Here is a 15,655-nt window from a genome sequence, read left to right on the forward strand (position 1 = left end):
AGTCAGGAGAAAGCACTTGGAAATGTAAAGCTGAGAGTTGATCATGAATAATATAATCATACCAAATGTCCCCAAAATGCTGACCACACAGACTATTAAAAACCATGTGAAAATGGTGACATAAAACTCGACCACTGGTGAAGCCTGTGAAATTTAGTCATTGCTTTGGTGAATGGCTACTGCGTGAGGAAGGCAGGTGACAACCATCAAATGGCCACAGTGACCTTGTTTCAGTCCGACCCCTGAGAATTAAGACATGCAGCCCTGTGATAGCCTCCCCCAGGGAAGCTGACCCACCTCATAACTCCTTCTCTAAGGACACAGGCACAAGAGACTGGCTGTTGTGATTGGTGTGGCTAAATCCCCGGCCCTGTCTTCAAAATTTCTAACCAGGGTTCCATGTTGTGTCAATATTTAACGTGGGGGACCTGAAGAAATGCATTAAAATGAGTGAAACTGTACAAAGTTGGGTCATCGACAAACTCTTCCAACTCTTCCCTTACTCACTTCACTTCAACTATTCACTCTGAACTCTTTCCAAGGAGCCATTGTTGTTTTCAACCCAACAGAGGTGTCCACTCATCAGACATCAGCCCCATTTGCTCATAAAAGGACCTCCCCTAGGGGACTAAATTCATTTCTATGACCCTTTTCACAGCGTTCTTCACCTCTTTGTTCCTCAGGCTGTAGATTAAGGGGTTCAACATGGGGGTGACCATGGTGTAGAACACGGAGACCACTTTGTCCTGGTCCCGCGAATGCTGGGTGCTGGGCTGCATATAGATAAACAGAGCTGGGCCATAGAAGATGGTGACGACGGTCACATGGGAGGTGCAGGTGTTGAACCCTTTGCGCTTTCCCTCGGCGGAGCGGATCTTTAGGATGTTGGAGAAGATCAACACGTAGGAGATGAGGATAGTCAGGCTGGTGAAGATCCCAGCCACACAAGCCACAGCCAAGAGGATCACGTGGTAGACGCTGGTGTTGGAACAGGAGAGGGACAACAGTGGGGAGATGTCACAGAAGAACAGGTCGATGACATTGGGACCACAGAAGGATAATTTTAATGTGGTGATGGTTTGGATCATTCCATTTATAAACCCAGCGAGGAAGGACCCAGCGACCAGCTGGACACAGAATCTGGGGGACATGACAGCAGTATAAAGCAGGGGGTTACAGATGGCCACGTAACGGTCGTACGCCATCACAGTCAGAAGGAAAGACTCTGTCACCCCAAAGAAGCTGACAAAGCAGTATTGGCACACACAGGCGGCATAAGAGATGACTTTCCTTTCTGCTAGCAGGTCAGCTAAAAACTTGGGAGTGATAAATGTGGAGTACCAGAAATCCACAAAAGCCAAAGTACTCAGGAAAAAGTACATAGGAGTCTGCAGCTGGGCAGCCAGCCTGATTAGCAGGATCATCCCAAGATTCCCCAGCAGTGTCACAGCATAGACCACAAGGAACAGCACAAAGAGGGCGATCTGGAGCTCCGGGCGATCTGTGAATCCCGAGAAAATGAACTCTGTGGCTTCGGTGCAGTTTGACCAGGTCATTTCTATGGTGCATGGTCCCTGTGTGAAGAAGACAGATGAAGAAGGTCAATTGGCCACCGTGACTTGCTTGTAGGCGGCACACCGCACTCTCAGACGTGCCTCACTGTTCTACCTTTCATGGCCTCTGGTCTGGCATCTCACCTGGTATTATTTCATCCCACAGAGACCAGGTAAAGTATTCTGGGCCACCTCCCACTCCTACAGACTTTGCAAACCCAGGGCAGTAGCCAGCCAAAGAGGGGGACACAGAATAGCTTAAATGGCAGTGCAGGTGGGCAAAGAGACAGAGGCAGAGATGCCAAGACAGACTGTGAGATGAAACAATCAAACTGTTGGATAAATATTTAACCTCTTCTTCTGTCAGCAAAACTCAAACCCCTATTTAGAAAAAAGAACCATTGATAAACATACCCTGAAGCTGGTGTGCATGACACCATGGAGATCAAAATAAAAGAAAGGGGGGTGTGTGGTGTGGAAAAGAAAATATCGACTGAAAACGGCAGCAGGAAGAGTGTGTTTTAGGTGGACCTCTCTGACGGGGGGCTTGTGTCACATGATGGCGTCCACACACAGTTATTCCGCCCCTCACACAAAGCCAATCAGGGCACAGCCTAGAATCATAGAACCAGAGAACACTAGAACTGGAAGGAACATCAAGAGGTCCTTGAGTCCAGTCCCCTGCCCTCACAGCAGGACCCAATATCTTCCAGATCATCCCTGATAGCTGTCTATCTAACCTGCTCTTATACATCTCCAATGATGGAGATTCCACAACCTCCCTAGGCAATTATTTATTCCAGTGTTTAACCACCCTGACAGTTGGGAAGTTTTTCTTAATGTCCAATCTAAACATCCCTGGCTGCAGTTTAAGCCCATTGCTTCTTGTCCTATCCTCAGAGGCCAAGGAAAACAATTTTTCTACCTCCTTGTGACACCCTTTTAAATACTTGAAAACTGCTATCATATCCCCTCTCAGGGTATGTCTACACTACAAAGTTAATTCGAACTAACAGCCATTAGTTCGAATTAACTTTCATAGGCGCTACACAAGCAAACCACTAGTTCGAACTTAATTCAAACTAGCGGAGCGCTTAATTCGAACTAGGTAAACCTCATTCTACGAGGACTAATGCCTAGTTCGAATTAAGTAGTTCGGATTAAGGGCTGTGTAGCCACTTAATTTGAAGTAGTTGGAGGCTAGCCCTTCCCAGCTTGCCCTGGTGGCCACTCTGGGCCAAACTAGGGAAACTTTTTTGCCCCCCTCCCGGCCCCGGAGCCCTTAAAGGGGCACAGTCTGGCTACAGTGCTTGTGCCAGTTGCAAGCCTGCCAGCACCCAGCCAGCAGACCCTGCTCCTGGCACAGCACGAACCAGCCACCCACTGCCACCCAGCCCTCCGCCGCTTCCTGGGACCAGGCTGGCGGCTCCCAGGAGCCTGCCCATGACCACAAGAGGTGGGTGCCCGCCTGGTCTACTGTGGATATCGTGGACCTCATTGACGTTTGGGGAGAGGCCTCCAATGTCCACGATCTCCGCACTAGGCACAGGAATGTGGCCGTCTAGGGAAGGATAGCTGCCAGCCTGGCCACCAAAGGCCACATACAAACCCAGGAGCAGGTTTGCATGAAAATCAAGTTGGTCCAGTGAGACCTCGACCCTGAGCCCTGAGCTTAGAACATAAGAACACAAGAATGGCCATACTGGGTCAGACCAAAGGTCCATCTAGCCTAGTAGCCTGTCTGCCAACAGCGGCCAGCACGAGGTACCCCGGAGGGGATGGACTGAAGACAATGACCAAGCGATTTGTCTCGTGCCATCCATCTCCAACTTTCCACAAACATAGGCCAGGGACACCGTTCCTACTCCCTGGCTAATAGCACTCCATGGACCCAACTTCCATGAATTTATCTAACTTCTCTTTAAACTCTGCTATAGTCCTAGCCTTCACAGCCTCCTCTGGTAAGGAGTTCCACAGTTTGACTATGTGCTGTGTGAAGAAGAACTTTTGCTTATTAGCTTTAAACCTGCTGTCCATTCATTTCATTTGGTGTCCTCTAGTCGTTCTATTATGGGAACTAATGAGGAACTTTTCTTTATTCACCCTCTCCACACCACTCATGCTTTTATAGACCTCTATCATATCCCCCCTCAGTCTCCTCTTTTCTAAGCTGAAAAGTCCCAATTTCTTTAGCCTCACTTCATATGGGACCTGTTCCAAACCCCTAATCATTTTAGTTGCCCTTTTCTGAACCATTTCCAAGGCCAAAATGTCTTTTTTGAGGTGAGGAGACCACATCTGCACACAATACTGAAGATATGGCATACCATAGTTTTATACTTCCCCTCCTCCTTCTTCCCCTGGCTTCCCTCTTCCAGCTCCCTCCTCCCAGGTTTCCACCTCCCCTCTCCCACCCTCTCTCTTCCCCTCTCCCACCTCCTTTTCCCAGTCTTCCCAAAGGTTAATCCCCCCTCTCCCCTTTTTGTTAAATAAAGAGAGTTTCTATTTTTGAACACACGTGTCCTTTATTTTTTACATCAGGAAGGGGGGCTAGGGAGGGGTAAGTGGGAGGAGGTGAGGGAAGAATGGGGTACAAGCCCTCTATGGGGAGGACTGGGGTGGCTCTGCAGGCTCCTTAGGGTGGAAGCTCTCCTGCAGAGCCTCCTGGATCCTGACAGCCTCCCTATTGATCCCCCCCATCCTCCGGATGGCAGCCTGCGGCAAGTGCAGCCGGGCTGATGGCCAAGTGCTGTGATGTGCCGAGTGTGGGCACTCAGGGCACTCCAAGACAGGACTGCTTTGCTGTCCCTCAACAAGGTAGACAAGCAAGCGGGGAACCCTGGAACTGTCTGTCCGGGGTGGGGGTCGGGTCCCATTAAGCACAGCCCTCGGCTAGCCTGAGGCAGCGGCTCCACACTCTAAGTCCTGGTTCTGGCCAGCCTTAACTTCAGTTCAGGGTCCACTCAATGTGGACATGCTATTTCGAATTAGCAAAACACTAATTTGAATTAGTTTTTAGGTCTAGATGCACTAATTCGAATTAGCTTAGTTCAAATTAGTTCTGTAGTGTAGACATATCCTTAGTCTTCTCTTTTCTAAACTAAACAAGCCCAAATCCTTCAGTCTTCCCTCATAGCTCATGTTTTCTAGACCTTTAATCATTTTTGCTTGGGTTTAGGACTCCCATGGTTCAAGGGGTCCACCAAACAGGGCCAGCATTAGACTTGCTGGGGTGCAGGGCAGAAAGCCGTAGCCTCACCACAAGTAGCTGATGTCCACAGCCCCAAAGCCTCACAGTCCCCCACTTCACAGTCCCCCACCCTGTATTGCCCTGTTTTGTTACCCCCGAACTCTGGCCATGGCTTATATATGGAAAAATCAGCTGTTGGGCACAGACAGGCTATGGATTTTGAGAGCATGTGGGGGAGAGGGGCTCACAAAGGAAAAGGTTGAGAACTTCTGGCCTACGTCATCCCACGCATTTCAAGGGATGGATTACCCAATAGGCAAACTAAGCATATGCTTAGGGCACCAGCAAAGCAGGGCCACCCAAAAAAAAAAATTTTTTTTTAATATGATATTTGATATTTCAAAAAAAAGCATCGAAGTAGTCATCATGGGAAAAATCACAACTCTGTTAGACTTCCTTACACTCCACTACACACTCGTCCCCCATTTTTCTGTTCTCTGTTTATTACTTATCCCCACCTAAACCAGGGGGGCATCCTACTAACGCAGATCGAAATAATGCGAGGAAATCAGATCCTGTCATGTATTGCAATAAATTTATGTTTTATTATTGATACAGTCTTCTGAGTTATATGTACTTGATTCATTTTTTTCTTATATATATATTATATATATTTATACATAAAAAATAGTATACGTTGTGTAATTTTTTTTTTTTTAAGTTCAGATAACTGAGATAAGGGGCAGTTCTTAAAACATATTTGGGCAATGATCATGTGTTGAAATCTCTTTCTCATACTCGTTGGAAGGCACATGTAGAGGCAACAAGTACAATTCTGGAGTCCTACTCAAAGATTGTGGATGGATTAGAAAGTATAGCTGAAGACCAATCACAAAAGGAAGAAACTATACGAGAGGCAGAAAACATTGCAAACAAGATGCAAGTTTGTATTCATGTTGACCATGCGGAATGAAATTTTACAACACTTTTACCACACAAGTCAAGCTCTCCAAGAAAAAGAATTGGATTTGAAAACATGTGCAGACCTCGGTCAATCATTAGCAGACTACTTACACACTTTGAGGAATGATTTTGAATGTTTTGAAGACATATCAAAGGATATCTTGCCTGATACTAACTACAGAGAAGCCCAGTCTCGCAAGCGAATCAGGAAAAAACAAGCAAATGATAGCAGTGCAATAGAAACAGCATTGAATCCTAGGCTATGTCTAGACTGCAAGCCTCTTTCGAAAAAGGCTCTTTCGAAAGATACTTTCGAAAGAGCCTCTTTCGAAAGAGAGTGTCTAGACTGCACGTTGAACTTTCGAAAAAGCGGCTTGCTTTTTCGAAAGAAAGCATCCAGTGAGTCTGGATGCTCTTTTTCGAAGAAGCCCTATTTACATTGAAGAACGCCTTCTTTCGAAAGAGGAACTTTCGAAAGAAGGCGTTCTTCCTCGTGAAATGAGGTTTACCGCCATCGAAAGAAAAGCCGCGTTCTTTCAATTTAATTTCGAAAGAACGCGGCTTGAGTCTGGACGCAGGGGAAGTTTTTTCGGAAAAAGGCTACTTTTCCCGAAAAAACCCCTGAGTCTGGACACAGCCCTAGAGACAAATTACTACACTATAACTGATACACTTGAAGCTCATATGAAGAGGAGAGGTGAAGTGTACAAAGAAGTATCAAGTAGATTTTCTTTTCTAAACGATATGGACTTATCTGATGAACAATATTCACAAGGTTCCCAAAAGCTAATTGACTCAGACCCTGTTGACTTGAACATGAATCTCTGTGGAGAAGTATGGCAGTTCCATTGTTATATGCGTGCAAAGTTTAATGAAACAGGAAAAATGAAATTCAGTCACATTGATCTTCATGACACAATATTGAAAGACAGACTACAATGTGTATTTCCAAATATAGAGATCGCACTACATATTTTTCTCACATTGATGATTGCTAACTGCTCCGCAGAACGCTCTTTTTCTCAGCTGTAAAGAATAAAAAACCCTCAGAGAACAACAATGTGGAAGGACAGACTTGATTCACTTTCCCTATTGTGTATGGAAGCGGACATGCTTCGTCGAGTCAGCATCAATGAACTTATCCAGAATTTTGCAATCAAGAAATCTAGAAAGAAGCTATTTTAATTTCAGCATACATGTAAGTTTTGTGTCATTTTGAAAAATAAAATATTATTTTATGGTATAGTATTGTTTTTATTTTGAATTACATATGGGGGGCACCATAATCTTTTCAGTGCTTAAGGCCTCTAAAGTTCTGAATCTGGCTCTAAGGTTACCCATAAGAGTGCACCCTTTAAATAAGCACTGGCCACTAGGTTGCTCCCTCATGTACAAAAAGCCTTACACTTTAGGGGCCTGGTTCCTCCGTCTCAAACCCCCAGTGGTGTCCATGGTGCATTTGTTCTTCAATCCACCCAACATGGCTAGTATAACATCCCTTCGTGAGCTGCTTGTGTTTAAATGTAGGCTGATTCAAGGGACATTTAGGGGCTTCCTTCTTCCATCAATGGATCTTTTTGAATTGCCCATCTTCGTAGATGCCACTACTATCTGAGGACAGGTTTACATTGATCGGGAGATTAGTGCTGCATGATCAATCCTTCAGGGTTCGATTTAGTGGGTCTAGTAAAGACCCACTAAATCAACCACTAATCACTGTCTCTTCAACTGCCATACTCCACCAGCATGAGAAGCGTAAGGGAAGTTGACAGGAGTTTTTCCCATCAACCCCTCACAGTGGAGATCCTGTGGCAATTTGACCTAAGGTATGATAACTCCAGCTGTGCTATTCATGTAGCGGGAGTTGCGTACCTTAAATCAGCATTGCCCTGGTGCTAATGAGGCTAATTAAGTGGGCTGGAAAGGTCCCATACTTAGCGTTTTATGTTAAAAGGAGGACGTTTAGCTTTATAATGTGATGTTCCATTGATGTCTTTGTTCAAGCCCAGGGAAACAGTGTCAAATTTGCAAATGAATGTTAATTCCACGCTCTCTCTGTCAGTAAATTTAGAAATTGACAGCATATACTTAGGGTTGGCAAATGCCTCTTAAATGGCTTCATTATCACTTGAATGGCTCTTTCAGTTTCAATGTTCTGCTAATAGATCTGGCCAGATTTTTCACTTTTAAGTTAATTAGGTCCTCTCCAGAGGAAGCAGAGCCAGGGAACAGGGAAGGAAGATACAGGTGGGTGGACATTAAGACCCAGCTGTGCCCCAAATTTTTGGGGTAAGAACATAAGAACGGCCATACTGGGTCAGACGAAAGATCCATCTAGCCCAGTGTCCTGTCTGCTGACAGTGGCCAGCACCACATGCCCCAGAGGAAAGGAACACAACAGGGAATCATCATGTGATCCATCTCCTGTCATCCATTTCCAGACAAACTGAGGCCACGGAGACCATTCCTACCCATCCTAAGTCCCGTTGATGGACCTAACCTCCATGAATCTATCTAGCTCTTTTTTGAATCCTGTTAAAGTCCAAGTCTTCACAACATCCCCTGGCAAGGAGTTCCACAGGTTGACTGTGTGCGGAGTGAAGACAAACTTCCTTTTGTTTGTTGTCCCCGTACTTAGCCCAGCCATGGGTGCCGAGGAATGGAATAGAGGACCGTGTGAGGTCTCTTCCAGTCCTACGATTCTAGGAATCTATAAAACACTTGCCTGTGCTACGTTCCAACAAGTAACAAACAGGTAAGACTGAAAAACCAATTTCAGTAGGCTAAAGGGTGTGGCTGCCCCAGGCACTGACACATCCAGCACCCTCAACCAGAGCTTCTCTCACAAAATCCTCCCCCTCATCCTCTCCGACATGCTCTGCCCATGGCCCGAGATCCCCTGGAAGCAGCTCTTGGCCTGCCTCTTGAAGAGGAGCCAGAAGAGCCCATGAGCTGGAGCAGCCCCCATCTCCCACCCCATCCCCCATCAGCTGTGCCCCCGTGCTTCATGCCAGAATGGTACCAGCCTCCCTCCAATTCTCTGGCCCTCACCACACCAAAGGGATTAAAGTCTCTGGAAGCATCTAGTTAGCAGGGAGGAAGAAGGTTGGACCTGAGAAGAAACTTCCTAACTGTCTGGATGGTTAAGCACTGGAATAACTTGTTGTGCAGTCTCTGTCAGGGGACTTTTTTGAGAGCAGATTAGACAAACACCTGTCAGAGACACTCTAGAAATGTCTAGAGCATGCGGCTCTTTGCTCAAAGAAATGCAGCTCATAGGGCTATGGCTCGTTCGGAGCCGCGTGTCCAGACTGCTCATGGCCATTCTGCCAGGCTGAAGCAATTACTCTGAGATATGAGTCTCTCCCTTATTGTTTTTGAGCCTCTCATCTTTGCAGTCTGGGACAGACCTGAATTTTTAGAACTATAAAAAAGCCATCATCTTCATAAGTAAAAAAACCCAAAAAAACGAGGAAACCATACCAGAGATCAACAAATTGGAGTGAAAGAGGCACTTCAAATTGTGTTAATTTACTTCTCAGTTCCGTTTAATTTTAAAAAAAACCCAGGACCTAGTAGGGCAGTAGTGTTAAATTTAAAATACATGGTGGGGATGCTTATTTTTAGTGTGAGAATATTACTGTATTTTCAAAGGGTTGGGTTTTTTTAATTTGATTTTTGTTCCTTGCCAAGTTTTCTGAACAGCAATAGACTGGCCATGAATTTAAGTGACTAGAGACTTTTTTTATTGGTTTTTAGTAAATGGTCTGTTAATATTTGTTGTCTATTACTAATTTTCATTGCCTATTGTATACGTTTAAATCTGTACCTTACTGCTGAATGTGAGCCAATCAGTAAATCATTAACTGGTCATTAGTAGCCAATCAGCGGACTAGATATCTATCTGTCAAGTATTGTACAACAGAACCAAAATGTCCTATAATGTTATTTTTATCACTCTATTTTGTGTACTATATCTATCTGTCTATCTATCTATCGATCGATCGATAGATATTAATTTGTATATACTTATATATCTAATACGTTGCTCTTTGCATTCTATCCACAGCTATTTTGGCTCAGTTTCTAACTGGTTGGCCACCCCTGCACTAGATAATACTTAGTCCTGCAGGGGCCTGAACTAGGGGTGGCCTTTTTAGGTCCCCTCCCGTTGTACAGACCTTTCTATGATCTCACAAGGAGTCCTGCAGTGGGACAGACGCCTGCTTGAGCACTGAACAGGGGAAGACACTCACACACCTGCCCACGCGCCTCCATACCCAATATCACATGCACACACACTGAGGGACACACACACAATGCCCCAGACACACAGAGAGTCCACACACGAATGCCCTTCTTTGCTTGTGCAAAAGACCTGCCAGTCCCTTCCCCTCTCCCTCCAGCATGCCCACCACTGTGCTGTCTAGGCACCATCTACAAAAAGAATAAGAAAAAAAATCCCTGCATAGCACCATACACCCTCCCACCAAAACAAACAAACCAACTCGATCCTAACTGCAGGCACTGGATTGGAATTAGCAACACAGATCACACAAAGCAGGCTCTGAGCTCTACCGAATCTCTTAGGGTACGTCTACACGGCAGAGCTATTTTGGGATATCGGAAGTATCCCAAAGTAGCTATTCCGCATCTATTAAAGCAGCCCGTTATTTTGAAATAGATTTCAAAATAACGAGCAGCTTATTCTGACGTCCTGGTAACCCTCGGCATTTCAGAAAAGCAAGTTATTTCAAAGTTTGGTGCTGTGCAGACAGCGCCAAATTACAAATTAAGCTATTTCAAAATACAGTTACAATAAGCTACGCGATTTGCATAGTTCCCTGTTCTGGTGTCCCTGCGGTTGGGTGGGGACAGCATGCCCTGCCTGCAAACCTACAGGAAAGGGGCCATGGTTCGGGAGGGTTCCCTGTTTGTTTGATTCTTGGCTCAGGGAGCCTCACTGAGTCCGTAGTTGAGGTACCTCTTCCCCAAAAAAGGAATTGGGGCTCAGAGAAGAACACCACCATGGATCAGGTAGCTGGAAGGGCTGACGTCTGGGGAAAACCTATGAGAACAAAATCTGTCTACTGTTTCTAAGCAGCCTGACTCCAAGATCAATCAGATTGCAAATTAATCTCTACTGGGCAGCTGGGGCAGCTGGAATATTTACAGTGAGGACCAAAGCAGATTTTTCTGCCCCGGCAGGGAGACAGGACTAGATTTCCATTGGTCTTTTCCATCGGTAGCTTCTCCGAGGCCTGGTTTAAACTTAACAATTAGACCAAGGTGCACAGGGCAGGGAAACTTTTCACGCCCTGTGCGAGGCAGGTAGGTTGCACTAACACTCAGTGTAATTTTTCCCTGCACTGAGGTACTGCCTCTCAGGCTATTCCTGCACTGCACCGTAGTTCGAAATAAGACACCATTTGAGCTACGCAAATTGCATATCTTATTTCAAAATAGCTTAGTTCATCATTTGGCACTGTTTACATAATACCAAATTTTGAAATAACCCGCTATTCCGAAACATCCCTTACTGCTTGTGGAATGAGGTTTACCGGGACGTCGAAAGACCAAGCCCGAAATAACAGGCTTGCTGTTAAGATGCGGGACAGCTATTCTGGGATACTCTGGTATCCCAAAATAGGGTTGCAGTGTAGACGTGGCCTCAGGGATATATATTAACTACACAGATGGAAAAATGTCTTCCATCAATGTGGAAACCTTCTACCCTCATGGTGCTGTGCGCAGCACCAGACTGGCCACTATATTGGCTTTAGTAGAGATGTTCCCTGACTCAATGGGGAGTTTCTTCCTTTCCTGTTAAACCTGTTTTTCCTTGTCCTTGGCAAAGCTCTTTCCTTCTTTTCCTCAGTAAATAAGTGCAGAAAGTTCTCCTCTCAGGATAATCCCTCCTTCCCCTTCCCATGAATGGCACACTGTAGTTTTAATTCTAGGCAGAAACGCTCTGAGACTGACCTGTTTGCCCATGACTTGGTGGTACCTCTTCATCTTTCCTTCGTTCACCTAGAATGAGTGGAGAAGAATGGAAGCAGGACCTGGTTAGATCCCCAAAACTCAGCCAACGTTGCCCCTTTCTCTGCTTGCTCACCACACCGACGTTACCTTTAATAGCTCTGGAACGGCTTTCTGGGGTAGCAGGGGTTAAATTTGGCTTTGGAAACTTTGAGATTTGCTCCCTGGAGCCTCTTTGCTCCCAGAACAATTGGCATGCACAGCACATGCAATTAAAGTTGTTGCCATGTGTTTCCTGGTGGACATGGTACAACAAGGGCGGAGGGACGACTCCTCGGCTGGTTAGGATCCACCTATCCCCTGGTTTCATAAGATTCTAGAATGAGGTGGACGCATTCCATTCCATTTGATTGGTCACCTCCGCAAAAGTCCCTTTAAGTAAGTTTCCAGTGTTGGTCTAGAGATCATGGGCCAGACTCTTCTCTCAGTTGCCTTGCTATAACTCTGGAGAACCTCAATAATGCCAGTCGAGTTAATTCGGATTCCCACTGCTGTCTCTTAGGTCAGAACCAGACTGCCCCACAGCAGTGTAACATGTACCAGACCCTTGTACGTGTAACCCTTCTGCTAGGCTGAGTTAATAGCAGCAAGGGCCGGGTTCACTGCCTAGGGGTCCCCTCCCAACAACATAATGCAACACCGGCTCGAGCCCCCACCCAGTGACCTGGGAAATCTTGCACACACCCCTGGGTGCCTCAAAGAGGCAATTCGTCCCCTCTCACAAGCACAGAGCCTCGATATAGCAGCAAATCTTTAATAACATGAGGTAACTGACATCAGCATTAAATTGGGAAAACACCACAACTAGGATTCATCAACCAAACCATGAGCAAAGACCCACCCCCAGCCAAGAATCACTCAAAGTCCCCAAGAGTCCAACAACCCAAGAGTCTCTTGAGTCCTGCAGCCCAAAAATCACCCAAAGTCCGACACCCCAAAAATCTCTGTCCCGGGTCAGTGCCACCCCAGGGTTCAAAGGTTTACCTGCAGGGTTTTTTACTTCCCAACCTGGGTGAAACGGAGGGGGTAGAGGGTTGATGAACCTTACATGGTCTGCCAAGGGCCCCACTTTTCAGCAGGGTTCTGCTGCTGTCTTCAATGCCAGTCACTCCGCCACACTCCACCTGCTGTCCCCGCGAGCTGCTCCAGCCATCCCACAAACTGCCCTGCTCCACCTCTCCGTCTCGTTCCACTCCACCAGCCACCCACCTGTCATTCCCGCAGCTGTTCCACTGGCCACCTGCCAGTCTTTCCCACCATCCGCTCTGCAGGCCTCCTGCCGCTGCTTCTACCAGCCACCCACCAGTTGTTCCCGCCAGCTGCTCCTCTGGGTCGTTCCCGCAAACTGCTCTGCTAGCAGCTCAGCAATTTAGCTTTAGGCTCCCCACAGCATTCAGGCAACGTCTACACTGGCAGCTTCATCTGGAAGAACAGCCGTTCCTCCGCAAAAACTTGCTGGCTGTCTACACTGCACAAGTGTTCTTCCAGAAGTAAATGTACAGTACAGCGTTGTAAAACAGGGCTTCTTCCAGAAGAGTTATTCCTCTCCCCACAAGGAATAAGCCCTCTTGCGCAAGAGCTCTTCCAGAAGAGGCCAGTGTAGACAGGCAACATGAATTTCTGGCACAAGAAGCCCCTATGGTTAAAATGGCCATTAGAGCTTTCGTGCGGAAGAGAGCATCTACACTGGCATGGATGCTCTTGTGCAAAAGCACACACTAGTGTAGATGCACTCTTGTGGAAGGCAGCATTTAGATTGGCAAGATTTTGCGCAAATACTTTTAACGGAAAAGTTTTTCTGTTAAAAGTATTTGCGCAAGAGAGCGTTTACACTGGCATGTGCCTTTGAGCATAAGATTTGCTTTTGCACAAAAGCATCCGTGCCCAGTGTAGACGCTTTCTTGCGCAAGAAAGCTCCGATGGTCATTTTAGCCGTCGGGCTTTCTTGCGCAAGAAATAAACGTGGCTATCTACACTGGCCCTCATGCGCAAGAATATTTGCACAAGAGGGCTTATCCCTGAGCAGGAGCATCAGAGTATTTGCGCAAGAACCACTGATTTTGTACATTACAAAGTCAGTGTTCTTGCGCAAATACAAGCAGCCAGTGTAGACAGGCGGCAAGATTTTGCGCAAAAGCGGCTGATTTCTTGCACAAGAAGCTGCCAGTGTAGACATAGCCTTCAGTGATTTCAGCTCATAGTAGATGTCAGCTCTTTAGCTCATAGTAAAGGAGCCTCAGTGCTAGTGCACTATTGGCCCAAAGTGAAGTCAGCTCAGCAGCCTGTAACTAGACTCCTAATGGAATCCAGATTAGCTCTGATATTCCACAGTGGGGGAGGGAGGAGGGGCTGCAGTTGGTGTTCCAGACCCTCAGACAGGGCCCCACCACCAGGTACAAAGACCTGTCCCCAGCCTCTCTCAATTTGACTGGGTTTGGAACCCATGCCCCTTGTCTAGTGAGTGCTACTTAGTTGATGGCGAATCCCTCTGTCATAAAACTGTTCCACTGTCCTTGATTCACATAATCAGGGTAACAACACTTTATCCCCCCTGCCTCAATAACAGAGACTGGGGATCCCATAGCGGCCAAAGTGACCATTTGGGCTGCTGTGAGCTCATACTAGGCGGGGTGGGTGTTCAGCGAGCCCTCTGTCTATGAGTCCTGCCGCGGGCGTGTTAGGGCGTGAGCTCCCCACCAGTGATCCCTCTTTCCAAGTGTCACAGGGACTTCTCCCAGGGTTCTCTACCTCCCTAGTTCGTGGCCCTCCAGGGTCCGTGTAAGTTCAGTGCCTGGTCGGTTGGAACTTAGGCCCACTGTAATGCGTAGTCAATGGGGATGGAGTGGATGTGAAGGCGGAGGGGAAATAGGGGGACCCGGGAGCCCTAAGAGTGCAGGTTGTCTCATTCCCACCTGGCTGACAGGGATCCACCCCGAAGCTCGTCACCCCACGGGCACCAAAAATGTTCTGCCCCAGGCTGCTTCCTATTCCCCTCCAGTGCAGCGTTTCCCCCGAGTGAACGCATGGGGCTAACCGCTCCGGCATCTTCCCTGGCTTCTGCTGCCTTGCTCCATCCTCTCTGGAATCACGGGCTGACCCCCCACTTAGGCACGGCTCAGTTCGCCCGGCCTGTCTCTTGGTGGCTTCTGCTCTGTGAGCTGCCTCCCTGTCTTCTCCGCTGGGCCTTTTCAAATGGCCCGCTAATGGCTGCGGGGGTACGTGGCTCCGCCCCCTGGGCATCCTGCCACACTGGGGCACTGTGCACTGGGGATCAGGCTCCGCCCCCACACACTGCATGCCCCCGCCAGTCTCATGGTTGGTGATGGACACTCTCCGGCATCTGCCGGTCCCCCCTCCTTCCCAGCTGACCAGCTGGATTCCCGCAGGTGTCAGCGCATGCCCTGAAGGGTTTGCTGCACTGCAGCTATGTCAGCTGACTGGCTGACGTCGCACCGACCTCCGAACTCCCACCGGGTTCATTGCGGGCCCTAGTGGGCCCATCACAGAGTGTTCTAAGGAGGAGGGTGAAAAATTGTTCTTGACCTCTGATGACAGGACAAAAAGCAATGGACTTAAATTGCAGCAAGGGATGTTTAGGCTGGACATTAGGAAAAATTTCCTACCTGTCAGGGTGGTTAAGCACTGGAATAAATTGCCTAGGGAGGTTGTAGAATCTCCATTACTGGAGATATTTAAGAGCAGGTTGGATAGACATCTGTCAGGGATGATCTAGATGGTGCTCGGTCCTGCCGTGAGGGCAGGGGACTGGACTCGAAGACCTCTCAAGGTCCCTTCCAATTCTAGAATTCTATGAGTCTGTGTTATTTGGGCTAGTGCTGAAAGCCTTATTAAAATCAAGATATAGCGTATCTACAGCTTCCCCCCATAGCAAGTGTGCAATGAAATCTCT

The 15,655-nt window shown here is 47.2% G+C and overlaps 1 protein-coding gene across 1 annotated transcript; it reads right to left on the reverse strand.

The window, feature by feature from the left end:
• Positions 1 to 620: 620 nt before the first annotated feature.
• On the reverse strand, positions 621 to 1,558 carry LOC102449580 (olfactory receptor 5J3-like). Its single transcript, XM_006116952.3, has one exon. The coding sequence runs from the start codon at positions 1,554 to 1,556 to the stop codon at positions 621 to 623; it is 936 nt and encodes a 311-aa protein (XP_006117014.1). The 5' UTR covers positions 1,557 to 1,558.
• Positions 1,559 to 15,655: the final 14,097 nt, after the last annotated feature.

This window comes from Pelodiscus sinensis, chromosome 5, assembly GCF_052426305.1.
Source record: "Pelodiscus sinensis isolate ZL-2025 chromosome 5, ASM5242630v1, whole genome shotgun sequence".
Lineage (NCBI taxonomy): Eukaryota > Metazoa > Chordata > Testudines > Trionychidae > Pelodiscus > Pelodiscus sinensis.

Excerpts from the sequence above, each read along its gene's own strand:
- LOC102449580 (XM_006116952.3), bottom strand. The coding sequence starts at position 1,556 with ATGACCTGGTCAAACTGCACCGAAGCCACAGAGTTCATTTTCTCGGGA.